This window comes from Gavialis gangeticus, unplaced genomic scaffold (assembly GCF_001723915.1).
Source record: "Gavialis gangeticus isolate Ggan-Ray unplaced genomic scaffold, GavGan_comp1, whole genome shotgun sequence".
Taxonomy (NCBI): domain Eukaryota; kingdom Metazoa; phylum Chordata; order Crocodylia; family Gavialidae; genus Gavialis; species Gavialis gangeticus.
In genome coordinates this window covers 9,576,785-9,602,340 of record NW_017729018.1, presented here as the reverse complement: position 1 = coordinate 9,602,340, position 25,556 = coordinate 9,576,785, and the positions used below count along the sequence as shown (strand labels likewise).

General features: G+C 44.9%; 1 protein-coding gene across 8 annotated transcripts in view; it reads right to left on the bottom strand.

Moving 5' to 3' along the window:
• Nucleotides 1-25,556, bottom strand: part of KDM4B (lysine demethylase 4B) — a 165,534-nt gene that overhangs the window by 136,348 nt on the left and 3,630 nt on the right. For 5 of the 8 annotated variants that reach the window (XM_019513440.1, XM_019513435.1, XM_019513437.1 and 2 more), the window contains exons 3-6: nt 23,217-23,379; nt 18,051-18,226; nt 15,665-15,779; nt 11,918-12,111 (exon numbers count right to left, since the gene is read on the bottom strand). In XM_019513440.1, the coding sequence (XP_019368985.1) occupies nt 11,918-12,111; nt 15,665-15,779; nt 18,051-18,226; nt 23,217-23,357 (626 nt within the window). In that variant the 5' untranslated portion in view covers nt 23,358-23,379. Of the gene's footprint in view, nt 1-10,672; nt 10,909-11,367; nt 11,424-11,467; nt 11,491-11,917; nt 12,112-15,664; nt 15,780-18,050; nt 18,227-23,216; nt 23,380-25,556 lie in introns of those variants that run through there. The other 3 variants (XM_019513441.1, XM_019513442.1, XM_019513443.1) reach the window with 3 other exon arrangements.

Below are 25,556 nucleotides of genomic sequence, written 5' to 3'. Positions count from 1 at the left end.
GCTATTGGTGACTCCCTGTTAATTTAAAATCGTGGTTTTATCACCACAACCTTGACATCAGGCAGAAAAATACAACCAACCCATTAAATCAGCCAGCCTGTTCCTGGTAGGCATCAAGGCAGAGGTGAGCCTCCACGAGATCTGTGGGAAGACTCTGCTCCAGACGAAAAGACCCCAGAAGCTCAGGGAGACTCGGGTGCTTCCATATTGACAACCCTGGGTTTCTCCCCGATCTGAGCAACGCAAAGGCTATTTCATACATGAACATGCTGGCAGTTTCTTGAGCCTTATCAGAATAAGGAGTTAACACAGGTGATGGTAGAAAATGCCAGAGTAACTCTTCTTTTGCTGTCCAACTGGCTATGCAATCCTGTCCATCGTACAGGCACAGCAAGACCTCACCCTGCAGGCCTGTGGCATCCAAGATGATGGGGTGTTTGGGGCAGGAAGTACGACTGGAGGCTGAAATCTAAGAGGGACAAGGCAGAGAGCTGCCACTGCTGCACAGTATTCTCCGCACAGGCCCCCTTAACCACAGCATCAGCATCAAGCCACTAATCTAAGTGAGTTAGCACAGAAACCTCCAGCCATTGTCCCTGAACAGAAAATTTATTAAATTCTTATGGGCGAACATGAAAAACCTCAGCCTGCATTATCAGGAGTTCAACGTGTTAGATAACAGCACAATCACACTTCACATATTTCCAATTCTCCTATCTGCTGGGCTAGGGCCCAGTTTTAGGACTACGGAGGTCAGATTCACCCTCGCAATTTGCCAATGCTAACTCTGGCTTTCTCCCTTCCAGTAAAGTATTTTACAATGCCTATAAAATCTCAAACAAACCCCCATAATATTACCCCCTGCCTGTCCAACAGCAGGTGGGAAGGGTAGGAATAAACAGAAGTGCAGCATGGGGGGGAAGAAAAATCCAGCAATGTTTGCAACCAGGAAGTCTTCACTTTTCTAGATATCTACTCTCCCTTTAATGGACACAGCTAACTCCTCTTAATGTTCACAAAAATTGTGCCCATGCACTACAGGGGGAGACCACTATGCGCAAAGAAATATGGCAACAGGTATTCTTAGTCTGCACTGTGAGAGCCGCCCTCTCCACTGGGCACAGAGATGTGCACGTTCCTGTCCAGCACTCTTGGAAAGGAAGGCGAGCGAATGCCAGTGGCTGTTCATTAGTGATGGTGGCCATCACCTAATCTGGAAGCCCTTTCTGCTAGATAAGACTTCCCTCTCCACTTTGCTAGTCCGGTTCATCTTCCATGAATCTCAACAGAAGGTAAAGCCCACCCCAACAGAAACATTATACAGAAGATTTCTGCTGTGACAAGCTACATCCTTTCACAGGGCCTGGTAGTCTGAAGCCCCTAGTCCTGCTTCAGGTGCCCTTCCATTAAAACAGATGGGTAGTACAGCTAAGTCTTGGTACAGGCAGTACAGACTTGAACAATTCCCAACCACACCTTCCAGTTCAGTGATTAGGGTTATATTTTTTCTTGGGGAAAAGAAAGAGGGGGTAATTAGCTAGCTAGCATGTGCATGCAGCACTACTGTGTGCTATGTTTCACCATTACAGCAGAAATTCTGCTATTTTAAACTACCCCTGTGCTGCACCGGCATCACTCGAGATCAATTTCCTCTTCAGAGGAAAAAGAAAAACTGACTTTTGCCAACATGCTAACAAGATGTGAATGAAAAGCCTTTCAGTATCATTAGGGGTGCCTTTCCATCTTAACCTACCCAGTTGCTAGTGCCATGAAGCCAGAATCTGAGAGCCAGTCTCCGGCAGGGTCTAAGTCTGAGCAGGCTGCGAGAGTTATATGGAGAGGGAAGGCGCATCTATCTGCCTCACATCTTGTATCAATGACAGAGTGCACTGCTCAAAAGCCTAAGTTATTAAAACCAATCTGTGATCCTGTCAGACTTCCATAGATCTTCATCCCAAATCAGGTCTGAGCTTTGAGCAGACACTTTCAAAACAGAAGAGTGAGTTTCAGCAAGAGCCTTCTCTCATCAAAGAAGGGCCTCTCTCAATCCAGACTGGGACTGCAGAGCTGTGATGAATTATTAGTGCTAGTAGGGAAGGCAGTTCATGCATTATACACTATGCCAGTGGAAAAGGGACCCATTTGGAGATACCACGTTAGATACGAGACGAGGAGCACGGATCAGTAGTCTCATTCACGTTTCTTATGGGGCTGTACCAGGAATACCCGAGAATGGGAGACCTCACTGAGTGTGGCATGGCACAAAACAGTCTCTGCCCCAAAGAACTTGCAATCTAAATGGCGCAGAGGCGCGCAGGCTGTGGGAAAGGCATGCAACACACAACCAGCAAATAATGGGATGGCAGAAAACATCATGGTGAGTCCATGCATTTTGGAGAGGGGGTTGAGGAGTTTATTTAAGGAAGAAAAGGAAAAGAGAAGGGAATAGAGACAACGCTGGGGGGTAAGTGAGTAGTGAGGCTGGAGTGAAGTGGGTTGGAGCAAGCAGCCGAGTGGCTGGCTGGGTTGCGCTCGCTCCCCTTCCCTTAGCGCAGCAAGCTCTTCCTTGGCTGCTTCTACGGCCGTGCCCGCCGTGCCCACTGGCTGGAGAGTCTGGTGGGTTCCTCTCTAAATCCATGGCAGAGAAGTGGGAAGAGAAGGAAAGGTGGCACCACCTGGGTCTTCCTCCCCCAGACGATGGCATCTTCCCCGCCCATGAAAACCAGTGTTTGGTCAAGTCCTCCACGACAATGTAACACTGAAAAGCTTTAAGCAGACTGAGGATGAATTTCCATCGTTTAAGCTGTTGGTACTCGAATGGGGGAAGAATTCAAACCAGTGGCAGGGTTCAGGAGTTCTCAAAAGCATCAGTTGGGTTCCTTAACAGCACTGAAATCATTCAGTTGACCCAAGCTTCAACCTCCCCTACTATTCATCAATTCCCAGGATTTAAGAAAAAACACCAAAGTAGCAGTGCTGCCGCCTGCTCGGAAAAGGGCTTCATCCTTCACCACAGCACCACCTGCAGACCAAGCCAGCCACTCCGGTGTGTGGGAGCCTGGAGGAAGGCTTGTTTGAATATTAGCAGGATGGCGTGGTTTGTATTGATTAACTAATGACTGCGGTATACAAAGCCCGAAAGCCTGTATTAATAACTCACTGCTGCACTCCTCCCATTTATCAGCAAATTACAGGGGGATGCAACTCTGCATCTCAATATATCATTCCTTTCTTGACACCCGGAGCAATCAGCATGCAGAGGCATTCTTAATGCAGAAGCCCCATTCCAGAGCAGCTCTGACCTACGAGTTGCGTGCCAGGTCAGACAGGGGAGGGAAACACTGTTCTGCCTGTTAATACACACTATACCCCATTCCCTTTATTTCTTTTAATAAGCATCGCCCAATCCTTCCTCCGCCCCCTCCCATCAACAGCCAAGAGCCTTGCTTCGCCAAATCAGCCTGAGAGCAAATGGTGCTGCGGCTGATCCATAAATCAAACATCACCATAAATTCTGCTCTCCCTCCATCCAAAACTGCAGAGCCATAAAACAGATTACATGGGGGGGCAGAGGCTGGAGGGCTCCTTGAAGCTCACAAATTTCCTGTCGTTGCAGGAATGGCCTTCCTTCAGCTCTCCCAGCCTCTCTCCCTCCTCCCCCTTGCCTGTAAATCTCTCCCGCCACGGAGGAACCTGCAAACAGTGGAAGTGTGCCACATTCAAAAACAAGCCGGCCCTACATGCCCCCTGTATACGTCTGGTGCAGATGTCAGAGGCAAAAAATCCAGCAGAATCCTGTTCATTAATGAGAAGTCCCAAAGCGGAGAACAAGGAAAGCAAAAACTCAGCAACAAACTTCTAGATGGAGCTGAATCAGAGAAAAAATATTCACACTGCAACACATGTAATGTTCTCGGCTTCCTAAAGGTCACTAGGCACACCTAAGGCTTCCTGACACTCTACATTAAAAAGCCTGCATGCTCTCCAAGTTGTAAGGGGTTAAAGGGATCCCAGTAATCAGGTGTGATTATAACAATGGATTGAGTTAGTGTTTGAACCTCCTTGTGCAACATGCTGCCCTTAAGACAGTGTAACAGAAGGCAATAACAGGGATGGGTTTTCTGCACCCCTCATCTCCCCCCCGCTGCTGCTGTACAATTCAGTAGCAAACATTAAACCCAGCAGCCTGAAATGGGATTTTATCAAACTTGCAGCAAACTGCAACATATGTGAGGGTGCACTGAAGTGGCTGGGGAGGGGGTACAGAGCACCACAGAGGGGAAACAGGGGTAGTGGGTATAACAAACCAAGGGTCCTGTATCTGCAGCTGGAATGGAGAAAGAAAGGGCCGGCACAGCTAAGCTCCATGGCTGCATTAGGTAGGTCATTTACTTTATCTAAAATCATTCCCTAGGGATTAACATTTTCTATCCTGGAGGTAGAAGAGGGCAAGGGGTCAGGCCAAGACAGCTGCAACACAGCCTGAGACAATAATGAAAAACAAAATCTGCAGTAAAACTTACAGCTTTCTGGCACTTGCAGCTGCTTTAGTATCTGCCATTGGTCAGATAAGAAAGGGGCAGGGCTCCTAAATGTACCCCAAAACCAGAGGAACAAATGTTTCTTGCTTTTGAGCATTTTCCCAGTTCATCTCCCCCCAACAAACAGCTTTACACCCTCCCGATGGTGGGATCAAGAAGGGGCTGGTTAGAACGAGGCTTGCTTAAACATGGCTCTTCCAGCCAAAGTCCTTAGATGGCTTCCTTGATTCCATGGACAGAGACTCACTGTACACAGGGGACTACGGCAGAGATGGGAGTGGGGGTGGGAGGAGGAAGGAAGGAAAATCCAGAATGGTTTTGCCAGCAGGGCTGTCAAGGGAATCTAGTTCTAGCAAGGAAACAATACAATTGTTGCTAGCAACAATTACATTTTACATGCTATCCTAGCATGAGCAGGGTCTTTTACAGCTCACACTGCCAAACTCCTTCCTTGATCTGCATAGCACTTTACAGGCATGTGCTACCCTAATGTGAGAAGTGGTATAGGAAACCATGGGTCAAGTAGAGTAGGTTTGACCCATCTTCAAAGAAGGAATGCCTGGCCAGGGCTTGAGAAAAAGCCAAGGTCAGAGTTGAAGCTATTATAACTATGGCGAGAGTAATGGCCTCCTCTGAGTCCCCTTCCTCAATAATCACTTTATTTAACTTCTGTAGCTTTTGGAGAGTAAAACAACACTGCAAAATGTTGTTCCACTGGCACTTATGTGAGAGAGAAATGATATAACTGTTAGTATCCATCAGCTGGGGTATTTGCAAAACCTCTGTTACATCTGCGTTGCCAAGCCATAAGGGGCTACACCATATCTGTGATGCTGCCAGTTGGCCTGAGGATGTTATACTCTCAGAGATACACCCAAGTAAATCTACAACATCAGAATGATCCACAATTCAAGGGCTTCCTTAGGTGTGGACGGCTCTTCATATTAATGCAGGGACATACTCCCCCTCTGCTTCATTATGTGCGTACCTCAGGAGCAAGGAAGGATTAAGGACTGTATCAGCCTTAGCTATGAAGGGCCAGCTTTTGTCTGTGCTCTGAACACAATTCAAAACTGTTCAATTGTACTTAACTATACCCTACAAATGAAGCATTAATTCTCTGCATCTCCGCTGGCTAAATAAGCTACATAAAGGGATCCCACGACAGTAGTCCCCACAGCTCTGAGCAGGTCACAATACCTGTGTGTTAAAAGGGAGGTTTAATGTTCACCTACTCCGCCTGCCTGTTCAGAGGCAATGCTTGGGAGATGCCTGGAAATCCTCGGACAGATAGCAAGAAGTGGGGAACAGTATTAATCAATGGTGGGGCAGTTTGGGTACCACAAGCCTGCTGGATTGCTACTGCGGCTTCAAAAGGAAAGCAGCAACCAAGCTCCAATACAGGATACAAAAGAGCTGGTGTAACCAAAGCACAGTGGCCCCTTGTGGCATTGCTGTGGTCAAAAGCTTCCCCTGCTTCCCTCCCCAAACTCTTGAATTCATCAAGGCCAAGGCAGACATCCGTCAGCATGGCAATGATAAGTGCAGCGTTAGGCTTGACACTCAATTTTGTAGCTGTTGTTCTTATAAAAATCAGTCTTCTGTTAACATTATTTGACAATTTGCTGCATTTTAAATCTCTATATATGAGCATATAAGGTAATTATACATAATACATATAATTGATACAGTAAAAACTCCTACCACAAGAGGTTTTTATACAGGCTGCAAACTGGAATAAATTCAAACTTCAGAAAAACTGAAGACAGACTAAGAAAAGGTTGTAATTAAGCTTCTAATGTAAGAGGAACAGTATATTATAATTAGAGAAAGACATGCAAGCAAGAGACTCAGCTCAAGCTGGCAGCTCCCTGCCTATGAAGCTCAAAATGAAATTACTCAACAGCTCAAAATCCCCTGCAATGCCTGTTTGAAGCTGCGTGCCCACTTGCCACCTCGCCCCTTGGAGAACGGCCTCTCCTGGGCGTGACAAAACCAGATGTTGTCCACAGGGCGCCAGGCCAGATGCACGCACGAGGATGCTGGGACATCAGGAGAGACACAACTGGCTTCCCCAGCCCGTGGTGCACAGAATCCAGACTGCTCTACTTGGGTTGGTCTTTGTGTGGCAGCAGTACCTGCTGAGGACAGGCATGGTTTACTTCTTCCCCCAGGTCATGCAATGAGACGGAGTTTGAGAGCTCAAAAGCACACAGCAATCAACCAGTGCGTTAACGCAAAGCGCTAAAGAAACCGCCGTGATTGTTTGGTAAGAGCTGACAAGCAAAGCAAAACCTGCCCCTTCTTGCCCCCTTCCATTTCATTCATCACTGGATGACCCTCCGCCGCCTGAGCACTTCACTTTTCTCTGAACGTTTCTTATCCTGCAAAGCAAGGCTGGAGGAGGCACTCATTTGCCTAGTGTTTTTCTCCATCTGTGAAAGGGAAGCGATACAAGGAACTGTCAGCACAGCAGCTTTTTTCTTTTGGTGCTGAAAGTAAGGCGGGCACACTCACATTAATCAAGCGGCTGCACAACCAGCCAAGCGGCTCATAATTAAGGTGCCAACCAAGAAGCCATCTTCATCTACTGAGACACTTTGTGAAGGCCTGGTATCCCCCCAGCATTGCAGAGTGGAAAGGCTGTTCCACTGAGGTTTCTGTGTTACCATCCTTGGAAAGGCCCTCACCCAGATGTGAAAAATATGCCTTACGGTGATCTTCCCACTCCAGTGAGGGCTGACCTTTTTTCTACCTTCAGAAGTGGCCTTGCACAATCCACTTATCTGATCCCCCTTCAGAAGAAGGAGCCAAGGGCTTTATCCCCTTCACCTCTTCTACCAAAAGGCAAATGTTGGAGGGGGGTGTTTCCAGCAGAACCCACCATGGATACAGCCTGACTTCTCAACTCTTTCCTTCCCACGAGAGGCGACCAAGCGTGCATCTTTGGTTGGGCTTTCTCTCCACGGCAGAGCTGAACTCTTCACAAGAGGTCTGATGGCCTCATTCTAAATTCAAGTCACCTAAAATAACGTATGCAGGTAAGAAAAATGCATGTACATCTTTGATCAGCTACTTTGAGCCTGCAGGAGACCACCGAGAAACAGAGGAGCACTCCATGTTGGTGTATAAAAACCTCTAGCTGACAGCCTAATCATAGCGCCCTGCCTCTTATTTCAGGGGACAGCCCCAAACTGGTTGAGCTGGTAACTCTCTGTGCTCCTGCTATCCCCTAAGATGCCTCCAAGATGATCACCGTCAGGGTCAAAGAGTCTATAAAAAGGAGGAAGGGACCTGGGAAATTTCCAGGGAGGTGGGGCCACAAAAAAACAGCACCATCATTCCAGCCATCTTCCATGCAGACAGCTGTACTTCTCCTCTCAGAAGTCCAAGAGCTCCTCCACCTGATCTCTGGGAGCACTGCAGTCATAGCTGGGAAATGGGCACTGGCTAGTTTGCCTGACAGTAACCCTGGCTGCTTGGAGATGTCCACTTCCCTTCCAGGCCTCGGAAGCCCATAGTCTTTTCCAGGACTGCTCCAGGAGTCCTTAATAGAAGCTGTCCGAGTGAAGAGGAAGGAGGGAAAGACTTGGGCAAGTGGCATCCTCTAGCCTTGTGCTTAAGGGAACAGCAGAGTCTTCTGCCAAACCGGCCACGGCATCTTGTCACAACGCATCCACTGCTGTGAGACAGACTGTCATCTATATAACAAGCTCAGCCCAACAGGAAAATACTTTGCCCAAACCATGGCCTAACCTCATCATTGTCTTTTTCTGTAATATTTGCTTTATGTAACTGGTTACAACTCAAAATGTATCCCAACCACTGAAGAGCTGGGTTACTCTAAAATCTGATTGCCCCTCAAATGTGGCAAAGGTACCTCCTCGCCAAGTGCTAGTCACTCTACTACCATAAGGGGAGATGCGCAGTTCTTGGGGAAGCAGGGCTGATCACCATTTCTTCTCCCCATTCCACACAAGTGGTTCACGGGTGGCTGATCCAGCCAATGACTTCAAATCCCCTTTTTACTTCTCTAGTAAACACAATAATTTAGCCTGTCCAGATGCCCTCTGTGCTTCCTCTGATGCACAATTTCCTCATCAAGGCAAGACGGGGGGAAAAATTACAACTGAGAGCTTTCAACTGCTGCAATAGTTTTTCTCTCTACTGCACAAGCTGAGTTTTCAGTTCTACCTGGTTTTGACTCTCCAGGCTTACATGAGTTGCCATTAGGCACAAGGGCCACCTCTTGCAAAAACTAGCCAGCTTTGGGAATGCCATTGTTCAACAAAAAGCAGGTTCTGATGGGAGCAACAATAACTTCACAAGAGAAACTGGCTGTCGTTTGGCCCAGCACCCCTGCTTCTTACTTGTACTCCTTTGAGGTACCCGTAGAGCTGGAAAAATACTGGGAAGGCAGTCAACAATTTCAGGTAGGCCTTATGTCTACTGTGCCAATGAAAACAGCTTCTTTTCTTTAGCACCTATTACACCCTTGTCCAAAGCACTCTGGGTCTTTGTAGACCAAACAACAGCTATCATCTTCTTGCCCAGTACCTAGTTTTCTTCCAAGAAAAACTGGTCATTTCTGCTTTCAGACACTCCTCTTCCGGCTTCAGAATGAAAACAGAACTTCGGCAGAAAAGGGAAAGAGCTGACATTGCCAAAGTCTGGAGACAGTGACTAAGTATTCTTAAGACAATACGTCCTCAATGTTAATCTTGATCAGAGACATGTTGTGCATGCAACATTTTAGAGCAACTAACATCTGCAGGATGAAGCGGGGCTTTAGATTGCCACGACCAAGTTCTTATGCTTCAGCTCCAGTTGGGTTTGTTCCTGTGTATTCAAAGGACAGAAGGAAGTTTTGTGGGGCACTGGTGCCACCTAGCGGACGTAAAGGATCAAAGCCACAGTTTTAGGTTAGGGATAGGCAAAACATGGCCCGCATCCGGCCCATGGATAATAGCTTTTTCGTAGATCTGTATCGTGTTCGTTACCATGTTAATAAGCGTTGTTGTGGAAATGACGCGAAGGATGGAGAACGGCGGCTGCGTGTGGCCTTTCTGGCCCGCTACGCTGCATGGGTCCACCAGAGGGCAGCAGGGCCCAGGGCTTCGCCCTTGACCTTGCCCACAGGCAGGCAACAGTGCTCCCGGCAGGGTCTGCAGCAGCCACCTGCCATGGCACGGAGAGCAGCAGCGTATGCCCAGGGGCCTTTTGTGCATGGATGGAGCTGGCAAAGCAGCCTGGAAATGTCCCGCAGGGAAATAAGCAGCAACCCCACCACACACAGCACCCATCTGCTCCCCTCCATGAGCAACCCTGAGCGCTGCGGATCGCAGCTGAGCAACAGGCAGACATGGGCTGCTTCTCCGTGGAACCGGTACTGATGGGATGCTGCTCGGCACCACTTGTCCCTGGCCCCACTGTTCGCCCCAAACCCGCACAGATTTGCTGCTCTCAGGATGTCCACAGTGGCCACATTGCGCTCCAGGCGGCAGCAGATATGGCACGCCTGGCACAGCAGCACCCAGCCTCGCTCTGCAGTGGGGAGCGTGATGCAGCCTGCCCCAGCAGCAGTGCAGCCAGGGGAGGGTGTGGGGGCCACAGGCAGGTCACAGCGCAGGGGTGGAGCGTGGGTGGAAAAAGGTGAAAACTCTGGCAACATAATTGTCTGCAGTGATTTGGGACTTGTTTTGTGGAAATGTTTATGAAAATATGCTATTTGGAAAATTGTGTAGTAATTTGGGAATTTTTTTCTGGAATCGTGCCTGGAAATCTGGTGATGTGTAGAAACCTGATTATGGCATTTATAGTATAACATTTATACCATAAATGCTATAAAAAGTTTTAAGGACAGCTGTTCTTATGTGCGTGCAACCCTCAATAGCCCACCAAAACTCATCAAGTGGCCCCTCCAGCCCAAATAACGGCCTGCTCCTGTTTTAGGTGAGTGCGTTTTCAAGAAAGGTGATGTGATGGGATCTAAAACTAAAGTTTGGCACTTTGTATTCAGACCTCAGGTGATCTGCTTCCCCAGGTCAAACCAGCTTATCAGAGAAAGCAGAAATGCTCCCTTCACATCTTCCTGAAAGAGAGCAACTAAGAAGCAGGTGAACCAGAAAAAAAAAACATTTTGTGACCCACCAGAGGAGACTGAATGTTTGCACCAAAACTCCAGGTGAATGTGCAACAAACCCAGCCCCTCTCCCACCTACCCGGTATAAAGGAGCACCATATTTATTTATTGCAGCCTCCCTGCTGCTGTAGTTCTCATACACCCGCAGGCTCCATCAGCCCGGAGATAAGTGGCGTCACTGGGGACTCGTATTGTGGAGAGATGGGAAGATCTTGTCACTGTGCCCTGGCACTAGCAGAAAACAGCTTCACGGTGACATTTAAACTTTAATTTGCATGCAAATGTCAATATTTATTAGACACATCAAGATCTTCGGTAAAGCACTCTTTCGGGTCTCCAAGTCTCACTGGTTATACTTTTAAATAGCAGGAGACCTCGGGAAAATGAACACTGACTCCTGGTAACCTATTTGTTCCATATACTCAAGCTTAGCAATTTCACCCCTATTTATTGATCATTTTCATGCGATGCTATTTCTAACCAGAAGATGTGCAACCACATCCAAAACCAAAATACTTAATATGCAGCTTCAAGAACACACTAAGAAATTACTCCCTCACCAGCCTCCCCCAGAAGACACTGGGGTTGGGAACATCTTAACATATTTAACTGTTGAGTCAAAATAACAGATGCCTCCTGCCCTATGGCACAGAGCAGGAATAGCAATGTTTCAGTATTTTTTTTCACTTGGGTCTCCAAGCTTTAATCCTTTTGCACCAGTTTCCAGGAAGCCTCAGTTGCTGAAATGTAGGTGACAGTTTTTAACCTCTTTCCTCCAAATCCTCTCTTTGAGGGGCAAGGGTTTTTCTTCAACATGAGAAAGAAAAGGGCAAGGGATAAAAAAAAGCTTTCAAATGGCTAGTGGGAGAAAAGGAGGATGGATAAAGAGAGTGCATGTGACTTTTGAACAGCAAGCAAAAGAAATGCTTGTACTGACTATATTTTCAGAGTAGGATTCTTTCTATTTAACTGAAAGCAGCAACCCTTCTGTGATAATATAAAAAAAAAAAAATCACTGGAAATCTAAGGAATGTGCTGCACATTTTTAACTGGCCTTAGCTTGTACGTGAACACGCATTGCTAAATTACTAGCAACTGATTTCATATCAAGACTGTGCTCTGGGGAAGTACAGGGCCTCCCAGCATGGACAGAAAAGAGGAGGATACGAGGGTAGTTTCTGAACAGAGGTAAGAACTCATGGCAACTCTCCTCGTTAACATTTTACCCACTCACCAGGATTTGGGCTCCCCAAAATGCAGGTAGTTGATGCTATAGAGATCCATGTCCTCAGTGTGCCACGCAAAGGTTGTCTTCCACATCCCAAAATAGAGGTAGGGGGTATTTACGCCTTCAATGATAATCCCACACTCATGCTCCACCATGTCCAACAGGGTGTTCAGGTTACCAATGTTCCACTCTTCCACATCCTACAAGACAAGACATTCAGCAGAGTCAAAGTAAAAGCAGATCAGGCACTGCCATTGCAGAACAGACTGGTGACTCAGAGATAGGAAGCCAGCTAAAGTTTCCTCAAGCCAAATATGCCCTAAGTAAGTTCCTAATAAAAATTTGGCACTGTACCTAAATGTGCAATACTACACCTATCACCAGAGAGGCAGAGCTACCCTCCTGACCTTAGAGAGGCATCAACACATGCGCTGCAGTTGAAGAGCAGCAGTTCTTCTGATTTTATTCTTTTTTTTATTGTTCATAAATGCGCTATAAAGGTTATTTCACATAAAGACACATTTTCTTTTTCAAATTAGATGCTTCAGCCTGTGGAGATAACAACCCACCCTTCTACCCAACTGCTTAAAAAAGAGCTAAGCTTCACAAGAAGGTGAAGGGGAATTGTGTTCATATTCAGCACCAGAAAAGTGGCTATAAATGTCCCATACAAAGTCGAGTTTCCTGAAGTTGGTTTCTTCGTCTGCATTCACCAAGTCCTCTTATTTCTCCCCATTCCAATACATTTTCTCAAACCAAAGTTCACCAGTCCTAAAGAAAGATTTTTTTCCCCCTCTTTTTTGGAAAGAGTTCAAGATAATGCTACCTTCTGCTGCTGGGCAGCTTCTAATTAAACTCTGTTCCCCAAACAGGTACCTCTTTGGAGCTACACCAGTGAGAAACTATCTCCTGCCCTTAGAAAAAAGAGACGAATAAAATAACAGTTCTCTCTTCGTAACACGCTTCATTCATATAATGCATCCACTTCCAGAATCCATTTAAGAGGAAGCCATCAATTATAATAAACTATAGAGTGCCCAAACTAGTCCAGGACTTTGAAGCTGTAGTAGCAGCTGTATACAGGCTCTTAGGTGTACTGTTTTCAACGTGCTTTCTAATGATAAACTAAAGCAAGTTTATAGTTTTGGCTTATCGTTGCCTCTTATAGTTTTGGCTTATCGTTGTTAAAAAAAAATGGTGACATTTACCTCCCCATTTTGTTTCCGAAAATTAGAAAGAAAACTTTACAATGTTAAAAGTTACAACAGTTCTTTAAGTTGGCTTCCCCAAACTTATCAGGGAAGTAAGACCACAGCTGTGCACAGACTATTAGCAATGAGGGTGAATGGTAGTACAGTCTTCAAAAAGAAAGGTAGCAATATCCTCCCTACCTGATCTGTACCCCAAACAGTTATTGAAATACTTGTACCTGGCCTGCTGCATCAACCCTAGGATCAGCAAGATTCAAGCCTCATGCACACTACTGAACGAAAATGCAATTTTGTGTTTCTAAATTAGGCAGATGAAGCATGGCTAAGCTTTCTGACAGCCACCCTAAAGTATCCACATTTATGCCACGGAACAATTCATATGTACCCTGCAACACTTAGAAATGTGGCATCTACTTTTTGTGTCAACCTATACTATACCACAGAAAAGACCTAGAGGAAGAAAACTGGGAAGCAGAGGCACACATATCTGAGCATATCTGTGTGATGAAAGCTTCCTAAATTGCTTGAACAAAGATGGGTACCATAAGCAAGAGTGTTCATTGAGACACTGGGTTGAAAGGATTACTGGACACATTACCTGAAATGAATAAACCACACAGAGAAGTTCAAATAAGGTTGCAAAACTCCGTTGTGAAGTTTTAAAAAGCATCAACTGTGTCCAGTTCATCTTACCATCCGTGGAATGTGCTGTGGATATGCAAGTACAGTATAACCTCATAAATCCAGGTATCAAAATCCAGAATTCTTGAAAATCCGGCACTTTAAAAAAATACAGTAAGAGCTCTGTTATCCGGCATCCCCCGGAAATAGGGGATGCCGGTTAATGGAATCAGCAGTGTGCTGGGGGACAGGGAGGGGGGCCCTCTGCAGGCTGCTTTGCCCTGGGCCGTGGGCCAAAGAAGTGGCAAAGAAAAACTCTGCTCGTGGTACTTCCAGTTTCGCTTTTGCCACATCCCTCGGATGCTGGTTAATAGAGTTTTCTGGCTAATAAAGTGCCGGTTAACACAGCTTGTGCTGTACCACTACATCCGGGAGTAGCAGCGGTCGGTCCCGGAGCAGCGGAGGGGGAAGCCTGCACATGGCAGCGGCTGCTGCTGCCATCCACCACCCCGCACTGCCGCTCCATGCATGGACACTGCTCCGGGACCAGCCACCACTACGTCCTCCCTGTGCCTGGCAGCCACTCAGGTTTAAAAAAATCCAGCATTTTCAATTTTCCGGCAGGTGCTCAGTCCCAAGCATGCCAGATTTATGAGGTTATATTGTAATACCAATATTAAATGCACTGAGGTTGGGCAGCCAGTGCTGTGAAGGCCTCAGAAATGCATCTTTATCCCAAGTCACATGAATAAAAAGAAAAAAAAAAAAAAATTACTTTCCTTTATAATGTCAAGTAGCTGCAGCGCAGAATGTTTGCCCTCCGAGTTTGTTCTACTGTGCATACAGAAGCACAAACATTTGACAGTATCATCTCATTTTAACTGTCTAAATAGTGCTAACAGTCAGTCAACACTCCAGAGATGCAGTTTTCTACTCAAAAGGAAATAAATATGGAGGGGAGGGGCTCCAGAGAGCCTGATGCTGATTTCTAAGCTTCCTTCAACAAAAATGTGTGTGTTTAACCACTTTCCCCAATAGACAGGATTTAGTATACTCTATTAAAGAGTGTTCTTCATTCTGAAGATATATTCCAGTCCCCTCATTTCCCCCTGTAGTTCCAACTGGAGATGGCTTCGCTCTGATAAACAGGATCTAGCCTGCAAAACTGGTTCGCTCTTCTACCCATCCCAAGACAAGCAAGCAAACAGACCTACCCAACGTCAAGAACAAAAAAACCTGATTTGCATTCTCTGCACATCCATGCTATTGAAGAGACGCGTCAGAAAGCCAAGAGGTTATTTTTCAAAAGCGCTCAGCACTGGCTTATCTCTGCTCAATTCATATTTCTCCTTCTTTTTGAAACTGGTGGTAATTCAGGCCACCAATATTTAGTGCATTTGAAAATCCAACCTCCAGTAAACAAAATCATATAGTTCATAAAGAACGAACAGCCTGTAAATAGTGCGCCTGTTTTGGTTAGATTAGTACTTTTAATGCAGACTTAACTTTCTTTGAGGAGGAAAAATAAGCCATGCTTAATTATCTAAAAATAGACCGAATGAATTACATAATGAGTCGTTTCTTTTTTTAAAAAAGGGACACCAGTAATGTCTGCAAGAAACAGGAATAGAAGGTCTTTTCTGCCAAATCCAACACTATACTTAAATGTAATGAACCACAGCACCCGTTTACTGGCCAAAGTGAAGATAAGCTTCTGATTATGAGAATAAGAAGTAGGCTTTTGCCTTTCTAAATATCCATGGCACTTCAGCAAAAGATCATTATCCATTTCTTTGATTGCCAGTTGGGAATTTTTCCCAGAAATTATAAACAGCCACACACCTAAAAAAGTGGCCAGAGGCAGGATCTGGCCCTTTGGGTCCATTTAACAAGTAACTCAAAAAGCATATGTATTACTTACTGCGTCGTACAGCGAGCCACTGATATCTGCCCCATAAATTGGTGAGACAAACGTTAGATTCTTCCAGTATTTGCGTTCCAGGTCTTCGAAATCTTGATGGCGAGGAGTACAATACCTGGTAAGCAAACAGGAAAAGAGTAAGAAGGTAGAAAGGCATAGACTGAAGAAGCACAGGTTCGGCAGAGACTAAAACAAAGCATAAACGGTTCACTTTTGTGAACGGTCTAGATAGACTGGGCAGTCCAAGAGGCAATCAAAAGAACACTTAAAGGTTATGGTTTGGGCAGTGGGTTCTGGATAGCAGCACACTGAAGGTGATTATGTAGCAGTGATGTGATTGATGCCTGAAGCACAGCGAACTACCATTTACCAGACAACCTGAACCAGATAGTCTCCTCTGGTTTCCCCTACAACCACTGCAGGGCCCAAGAGCCCACAAAAAGGAGGCATGGCTGCATCCCATACGCAGCAGACTCGAGATGTATACATCAATGGGCACTTACAGAACATCCCATTTAATCACTGTGCTCCACTTATAACTGACCACTACTGCTCAAAAGGTTTTAGAGTGTAAGTACACTGAGAGTTATTACCCCTCTGCTTTCTTTCAATATTATTTCATATCTTCCAGTTAAAAATCTCAAAATGAGCCCCGCAACCATGCAGAAAGACATACAAGTATCATCTCTGTGTCAGACTGGTGTAAGCTGAGGCAGAGAAGAGTGAACTGCAATGCCTAAAAAAAAAAAAAAAAATCACATAGCAAGTCCTGCAGAAGGCAGGGTAGAGATGTACCTTGTAGACTAACTGAATCAAAGATGCATAAGCTTTTATGAACAAGTGCTCACCCTCATTAGATGCCAAAGTGAGCTCTTGCTAATGAAAGCTTATGCATCTCTGCTTCAGTTGGTCTCTAACAGTGGTTCTCAACATTTTTACATGAGACAGTCTTCATTAGGCTTACAGCACCTCCCTATGACTTGTGAACTGAGCGGCAATCCATTTCAAAAACCTAATTTATATAGTGATTATCAACTTCGAGATGGGCCAGGGAATAAGGACAGAGAAGCGGCCAGGCAGGAACAAGCCTGAGCCTACACTTATCCCACACTTCATGGCATCCTTGTCGAGAATCACTGGTATAAAGGTGCATCTCTCCCCTGCCTTCTGCCTGACTTCAGACAAACATGGCTAATTACCACTCAGAGCAATTTAAGTTCCCTATTTTCCTTCTCTCTCACTCTTTTCCTGTTGCTGATGCTAGAAGTCTTAAAACAGGGTAACCTTCAAAATATGCATGCACAGAAGATTACACACTGCCTTTAAGTCTTTTTTACACATAAGCAGAAAGACTTCAAAAGACAGAAAATTGTATAAGCACTTCACATGTATTAGTGTGTGTGTATATATATATATTCAGAGAATCACAAAAAATGAGGGGTGGAAGGGACGTCAGGAGGTCACATCTAGTCCAACCCCCTACTCCAAGCAGGGCTAGCCCAGCCCCAACTACATCATCCCAGCCAAAGTTTTGTCTAGCCGGGTCTGAAAAACCTGCAAGGATGGAGATTCCCCCACCTCTTAGGGTAGCCTGTTCCAGTGCTTTACTACCCCCTCCTAGTGAGAAAGTTCTTCCTAATATCCAAGCTCAACTTCCCTGGCTGCAGCTTGAGACCATCCCTCAGCACTTAGGTGGAGCAGGGAAGTTAACAGAGTGCAAAGCGGTAGCATGGTCACACAGGGAATTTGTGGCAGTCAGAAATGGGATACAGAGTGAGGTGTCAGCTTTTATAGATACTGGGTATGGGGGGTTGTTTTAATGATCTCGCTCTACTAAGTTAAAAAACAAGCTCTGTTCATGTGAATCTGGAAAAAGGATTTCTGGTCTGTCAGCTTCAGCTAACTGATTTCTTTTGTGTTGTTGCGATGCTAACTAGCTATGAAGCATCCCGAGGTGTACCCATGCATGCAACGAACACAAGCTGAGCTACTTCCAGCCTGCTCATCTACATAATACTTAGGCACCAAAGCCCATCTCCAAGTGACTAGCTGTTTGGCAAGTCACAACGATAAAACAGCTGCTTCTAAGAACTATGGAACCAGAACCATTTCCTCCACGAGATGCATGGCTATGGAAGATTGTCATCAAATGCAGCCAGTCTGCATTGATTCAGTAGAACAGGAAAATGACAACCTAGCATAATCTCCTGCTATACTGCTAGGATTCTGAATTGAAAGTCTTACAAATAAAAATAATTGCTACTAGAATGCTTCCTATTTAACAAGCTGTTTTGCATTTTCTTCCCAGCTTGTCAAGAATAGCTTTCCATAAGCACCTCTTAGTGCACGATGCAGCAAACTGCCAGGCTCGTGAACAAGTACGTACTTCTCGCTGTTGGCTAGACGCCGGTATTCTCCTACAGTTGTGGGCTTCTTCTGTATGTTATACTGGGTGAATAGCCCTGACTGGCCAGTCACAACCTGCTGAATAGGTGCTGGGATAACCATGTCATCTATGTCATCATAGCTCCTTCGGGGTTTCCACTCCTTGGGAGGAATCACCTGGAAGAAGAAAAAAACCAACCAAGTAAGAATCTCTCAGTCACACCAGGCAAGCTAATCTCCATTAAGAAAAATGCTAACGTGGACATACTTTGTGCATCAATTCTAGCTAGCATAAACCAGTTGCATGCATTTTAATGACTCATTCTGAGCAGAACTAGATGAGTAGTTAAACGGCTGGCAGCTTGTCTACCAGCACTCATATCAATGCAGCTGCCCCAAATGAAAATCAAGCATTTTTTCTCAACAATTCTTACCACTGTTTAGACATTAGTCCATGACACATCAAAATAATGTATATGCTACTTTCCCAGCAGGCACCATAAAAAGTTGCCATTCCTGCCACCCCAAGAAGTTGAAATTAGATCCGCTAGCAATGCTACTGTCAGACTATCCACACGCCTCCCACTTTCACAGCCTTGTAGATGTCTAGTGATATTTCCTATGCCCCTCCCAAAAATTTAAAGGATTGGGCAGCTCACAACAAGACCGGCCCAGTCTACCTGCATTGTGGATGTAGCCTGCTTGTTCCAGGGTTAGATTTTTTAAGTTCTACATGAGGATTTTGACTTGTCCTCCCAAGTTACAAGTAACAGGAAAAATTAGAGAAGTTTGTGAAGTCTCTCGCACAAACCCCAATCTCAGTGACATAAGTAGGAACTGGAAGCATCCTATGCTATACACTTGCTTTTCTGCTTGATATGCAGCACACCTTTATTTGCTCCACAAACTACAAGACCGCAATGTAGAAAGCTTCTTCCTGCTTAGACTGTTGCACTAAAAATGCAGATGATTAAACATTTTTGAGCTTGAAAACCTATGCTGCAGTATTGACCGGCTTTAGGTATTGTTCTTGACCTTTCCTCAATATACCAGGACCAGGTTAGCAAAAGACATTGTTTTAGGACAGTTTTTAAGAGCGCTTTCCACATTATAAATACCTTGCATTCAGGGGGCCTGCTTAAAACCTATAGCAAGGAGAAGAACTATTTTGATCACTCTAAGCCTAGTTACACTATGATTGTTCCGAACATGGGTAGCAAATGATTCTGTCCAGTTTTTTTCCTCATCTCTCTGATCTATGCCAAAAGCCTTGGATAACCGTTGGAGGCACTGTGAAAGCACAGTGACAGCCTAGCGCCTGTTAAATAAAACTGCTTTAACCACATCTGGAGGACAGTTACACTACCAAACTTCTGTGAAGCAGGGCTTTAATAATTTGCTTGCCCCCCTGACCAAGAGGAGACACCATTACAGGAAGGAGCTGAGAGATCAGAACATAAAGGAAAAAGTAAAAGCCCAATCATCTTCAAAACCAGACAATGTGGCAAGAGTCTCCTGCTTTGCAAAACAGACGGACAAGAAGCCTATTGAGATGTTCACGGGGGGTGGGGGATAGAGAAAGGAAAGAATAAAGAGTGTTTTTAGCCTTTTTGTGCATCTGGAAGATGAAGATGGTATTCCACTTCTTCACAGGGGTGAAGAGAGGATTAACTAGGAAAATAATGTCTACAAAGCGCCTTGAAAAATGAAAAGTTGCATTTAAGTATTAAACATGGTAACTGCAAACCAAGTGTCTTTCCTTCAGTGCAGCATTTCAAAGGCTTGGTGTCTTTAATGAACGGTCACAAACACATTCTGCTACCAGCTCGTATTTGAAGTGAATAAAGGGGAACAGATTCAGCTTTCACAAGCAGTTTTCTGTTGAGGTGCTAAAAGTATTACTTTTATTTTAAGCAACGAACAAATCTAGGGGAGATTTAAATTGTGAACTCAAACAGTTTGATAAAAAGACAGAGGTCCTGCCCATAATAAAGCTGAAGCCCTGCTAGCAACAGTGTGTAAGTAAGTATATTGCCAGCAGCAGCTTTATCCAATTCCCTGGCTCGTGTATGTAGGAGATTTCTCTCCGATCTCTCCAGAGGGGCGTACACTGGTGTTGACAGAGAAGTCTTGTGGGTGGAGGGGGACAAAATGGTCTGTCCATACTAATTACGAAAATCCTGATAGTTAAATTCTTAGGTAGGGAAAATAGTCAATATAACACCACAAGAAAGAGCCAGGAAGGGAAAGAGACAAAAAGTAATGCACAGTTCCTGATAAAATATATGAACACCTAAGGATCAATGAAGAGCAAAACACTTAAGGATAGCTGTTCAGCACTCTTCCTGTGCTCTTCTAGGCATAAGTTGGTGGTGTGCAGAGCCGCTACAAAGCAGGGAGTTTGGAAGGTAAAACTTCCCATTTAAAGAAAAGGACTGAAAATAAATCTAGGTTCAAGCTCAGAGGAGAAATCCAAGTACAGGCATAAGGCTTGCAGAATGGCAACCTCATAAGCTGAAAAGTAAAATATATGGATTTATAAGAAACCAGCTAGTTATGAGAGAGAGGAATGGCAAATTATTTGAACTTCATGGGAATCACGGAAAACGTGGTCTGGAAGGGACCGCAAGAGGTCATCCAGTCTAACCCCTTACAAAAGGCAGGGTCGTCCCGGTTTAAACCACACTAGTCAAATGTTCATTTAACCTGCTCTGAAAACTTCTTTAAGTTGTGGAATAAGTCCCTCGAATACAGTGAGTACCTATTAGAAAGCCCTGTTTGGATAACAGGATTAATGTTCAGAGCTATAAGATGCTGCAACGCAGAGGTATAGTACAGTAGGAAAAAAAAGGCTATTTTCCAAGATCGAGAATTCACTGACAGCTTTCAGCTTTGTTAAGAACCTGCCCTAGAGAACTCAAGAGAATGAAATCATTAGTACACTCAAGCAGACACGGAAAGTCTTCGTGAAGAGCTTTTTATCAATACCAAGCTCCACTTTACACCTGTAATAAAAGCAGCGATTGACCTGTGTCTTAACAAGATGCTATTCTCTCACGCCGAACAGTTTTATGTTTCTCTTCTGTGTTGTGCGCTATTACTTGCAGCTAAGTGACACATGTATATCTGCCTCGTTAGAACAAACGGATCCCCATCTGGGATGCAACAAGAAAGAGACACAAGAGGATGCTTCCCACTTCATTTGCCCTCCTTTTACCAAAAGGTCCACGTTTAAGACATGTGGACTTCTCACAGTTTCAGCTCTTATTATGAAAGGCTTCGGACAAAAAACAGGAAGATTGAGACACAGCGATACCTTGCTTCTGTGGTCAGCTGAGCACGTTTCATAAATTGTTTATCCCTAGTTTTTTCCCCCCCCACCTCAAGCAGGACAAGCTGATGACATTTACTTCTGTATAATCACCAGCCATGTTTATTCAATAAATATATTTGCCAGGCTTAGCACTGAGGATTATTAAAAGTAAATTAAAAACACGCTGCAGAATCCATAAACCTTTTGTGCTTGCGAACTCCCAGTGTTTTAGCTCATACATACCCACTGGTTGACAAATACAGATATTTGGAAAGATAAGCAGAGCTCTCTCAGAACCACACTGAATAACCAGCATGTTTAAAAACGGCAGAGATGGTGATCGTGTAAGCTGTATAGGATATGCAGTAATAAACCCATGCACATAGGGCATGGAAAACAGACCCTCATTCACTGGAGGGCACCACCCCAGGAGCAAGAGCCCAGGGCCATTTTTACATTTGAATTAGTGAGCTGCACTAATTACAAGTGCCCGGTGCTGCATCAGGTGCAAGTGTGTAAGTGGTGCAGCGCACTTCAGTGCTGAGAAAACGGTGGCGGTGCGCTCTGAACAAAAGCACATCAAACGTGTTTTAGTTCAAAGCACACCGCCCACCATTTTCTCAGGGCTGATGTTCACGGCACCACTTATAAACCTGTGCCCGATGCAGCACAAGGCACTTTAATATATGTGCTCCACCACACTGGATTTCCAGTGTGTCAAAGCAGACTCGCTGCATGTGTGCAGGTGCCCCTAGATGCCGGCTGTTATGAACGTTGCATTAACTAGTCAAAAGATAAAAAAGCATAAGTAGCATTGGGAACAGGGCACCTTTCACAACCAGGGGAATGGGCACAGCATTAAATCACAGAGTCATACTCCTTGTGTGCTCTCCTCCTGGCCCTATTCATCTTGTACTCGCAACTGGCCTGCCCTATGCCTAGCTGAAGCAGGAAGAAGAAAGGACGTCCACAGCCCTGCCCAGTTCAAAGTCTGGTGGTTCAGGCACTACACGGGGAAGTAGGAGAGGCAGGTTTACTCTTCCCCAGAAATGAGCAGCCTAGAACCTAGGTTCTAACCACTAGGCTAGTGGGCAAAAGATGGGCATGTCACCCTCCTCCTCCAATGTACTATGCCATTCACAATGCTGTTACGAGTCTCCAAGGGAGCTGGGTGCTGTCATGATGGAAGGGTCTTCTCGCATCCAAGTCAATCCCAGGAGGTCAGGCCAAACCCTGGCCCAGCATTTTCTACCATCCGATCCCTGTTTTGTGCCTATATGGTCTGGAGGGACACGCAGCTGCCCCGAGAGCAGAACAGCTTTGCACCCCTTTTGGGTGCAACATCTTCATTTCCTTGAGGTGTCATGTATTTTTTGGTTGGGCAGCTACATAGGCTTAGACGTCCAGAACAACACTTGGGCTGCAGTCTGAAAAATGATATCTGGCCCACTGGGCTCTAGGTCTATGTGCAGAAGTTAAAGATCCCACTACATTTTTGAAGAACGCAGCATCACCCCAATGGCTTAGGCAAGGTGCCTTGTAAAATCGACAACATTTCTAGTTTTTAAGCACATTTTTTTTTGCCTGTAATACCTGTGCACTACAAGTATCTTGCACTTTATATACGGACCACCTGAAGACAGTCACAGTAAGAGCAACACCAAGTGAAAACTAATTATTTCTCATTGGCGCTATGTAATAAGCACCATTCCCAAGAAGTGACAGTCCAACATAACTGGCATCTTCCCATTTAGGCACCAGACCCAGTAGCACTGTTCAGGAGCCCAATACTGAGCTGGGCCCGTTTTCGACTTTTGTAAGTCAAGTCAACCGGTAAGTCGAGACTAAACTCACCTTGGCAAGTCCTGCCCTGTGAGCTCCTTGCGATTCAATATAGGCAACGTATTTCGCAAAGTCCCGAAATTGCTCTAGGGTGGGACGAAAAGTCATGATCTTACAGCCTGGGTTCTGTGGACTTGGGTTTTCAGACCCCATGTTTCCAGCAAGTTTTCAGCACCTGAACAAGAGAGGAGGGGAGGGTACAGGAGAGAGTAGAAAAAGGTTAAACAGAAATGCATTCCTTTCCTTACACACTCCTTTTACAATCTCACAAAAAACTTATCCAGGTTTCTGTTTCCCCCCACCAACGGAGAACCAGTTACACCACCACTGACCCCTACCCTCCATCTTGCAATTAATCACCCCAAAGTGTACTATTTTGCTCAAGAAACTGGACTTAAAATATTATTCTGTAGCCTAAAAGAAACATAGTTCTTTTATCAACTGTGAAGCAATGTTTCCCATCCATACTGCCATTCTGAACTGCGAACCTCACTGTATTTTCCTTATTCTCCCCACCAGTTTTCAGACAAGGGGCGCACGTTCTCAACAGAATCTATATATTCATTTCCCATCTATACAAACCATTCTAGACATTGTACAAAATCACAAGGTACTGCATATTGGTTTTATTTTTTTTACTATGAAGGGGAATCTGTGTGTTCATACACCAAGAAACATTATCATTTGTAGCTACTGATTGCAACAAAAAAAATGCAATCATGATATAAAGAGATATTTCAGTAAGAATGAGAGGTGGCAGGGGGTGGGGGGAGGGCAGAGTGACACGATATAGAGGTAAGGTCCCTACCCTCTACCTCTAAGATTCTAGTATCTTCTCTGGAAAATTAGTCTTAATTCATTTGTCTAATAAAGACTCTTGAGTTTTACTTTTCATTTGGTACCACAGTGTAAGGCCTGGCCTATACAGGTTTTGTATACCAGAATGACTATGCTGGCCGGGGTGCAGTTTTGTTTCCACTGTCTGCATATGTATCTTGGGACTCAGTGGGGTGGGAACAGTAACGCGACTATTAAAAAGGTGCCTTGCATGTAAAGCAACCGACTCAAGTAGAACTGGTGCAATCCTGAAGCATGCTAGGCAGATCTTTTGTAGAGGTGGCTAAGACACTGTCTCCACCTTCCCCCAAAAGCTCGTGACCCCATTTGTCGAAGTGGTAAAAACATGTTTGATGCCTCACTAATCTGGGATGACAAGTAGCATCAGTTTCCAAAAATGCCTTTTTTCATGACAGCTTGCTAGGAAACATCATCCATTTCTCTGTGACATGGAGCTGGACACTGTAATAACGCAATTTTCACCTCCAGGCTGTATTAGCATTAGCACCCTTGCATTGCCTGTGGAATGCAAAATGAACACAAGCTTTGGCTTCTCCATTGTTCAGCCCACTGCAAGCACATGTCTGCACCCAACTCCTTCCACCTCCAGCTTTTGATCCCATAAAGGGAAAAGCGCCAGAAACTCACTAAGTCCGCTACAAACTTTGCTACTGATTTTATATGGAAGGTGCTGAGATCCTATGGTGATGATCACATGAATAAACAAACCACAGAAGCCCTACCCATCTTAGGGTTTTCTTTCTTGTTCCCATCCGTGTACAAACTAAACTAGGATAACTGCTCCCCATCCATGTACAAACTAAACTAGGATAACTAGGATGAGAGCGGAGGAAGATTTGGGGGACTTGTACTAATAACTATAACAGAATACACATATCAGTTACGCTTAAATAAAGGCTGAGCAAAGCCGATGGTTTGCCCAAATACTTCAGCTCCATTCATTTACTCTGCATAAGTGGATGTCCTTCAACATTAAGCTAAGGGCATTCACTTCAGCCCTCTGTTTTTCAGCATGCATACTGAAGCAAATGGTTGTCATTCATAATTTTAGAGCAGCATGCTTCTTCCTCTTCCTCCATTACTTTCCCTGAAAGCAACTTGCACGTTAGGTTACAGATAATGTTAGTTACTTCCTCTTCTGCTCAAGTGCTAATCAGTTAAGACAGAAGCTATTTAATAGATGGACTCCTACATTGTAATTTAATGTCGCTTGCACTTTATAATGGGTCAGATTAGCGTTCTGCTCCCTAAAAATGTAGACTGCTCGTTTTAAAATCTTGATCGACTCAAAAAGCAACTGCTTGATTTCTTTCAAAATTTTCAGATTTTTTTTTTTTTTAACCCTGGGCTGTTTAAAATTTGGAAAAACTGATCTTTTCAAAAGGAAAGTTAAAAAAACTGTACTTCCAAAGAGTTGTGAACAGACTGTATGCCTTAAAGACACGCACGTGCCCCCCCCCCCCCCACACCCCACCAAATACCTAAAGGGCGAGA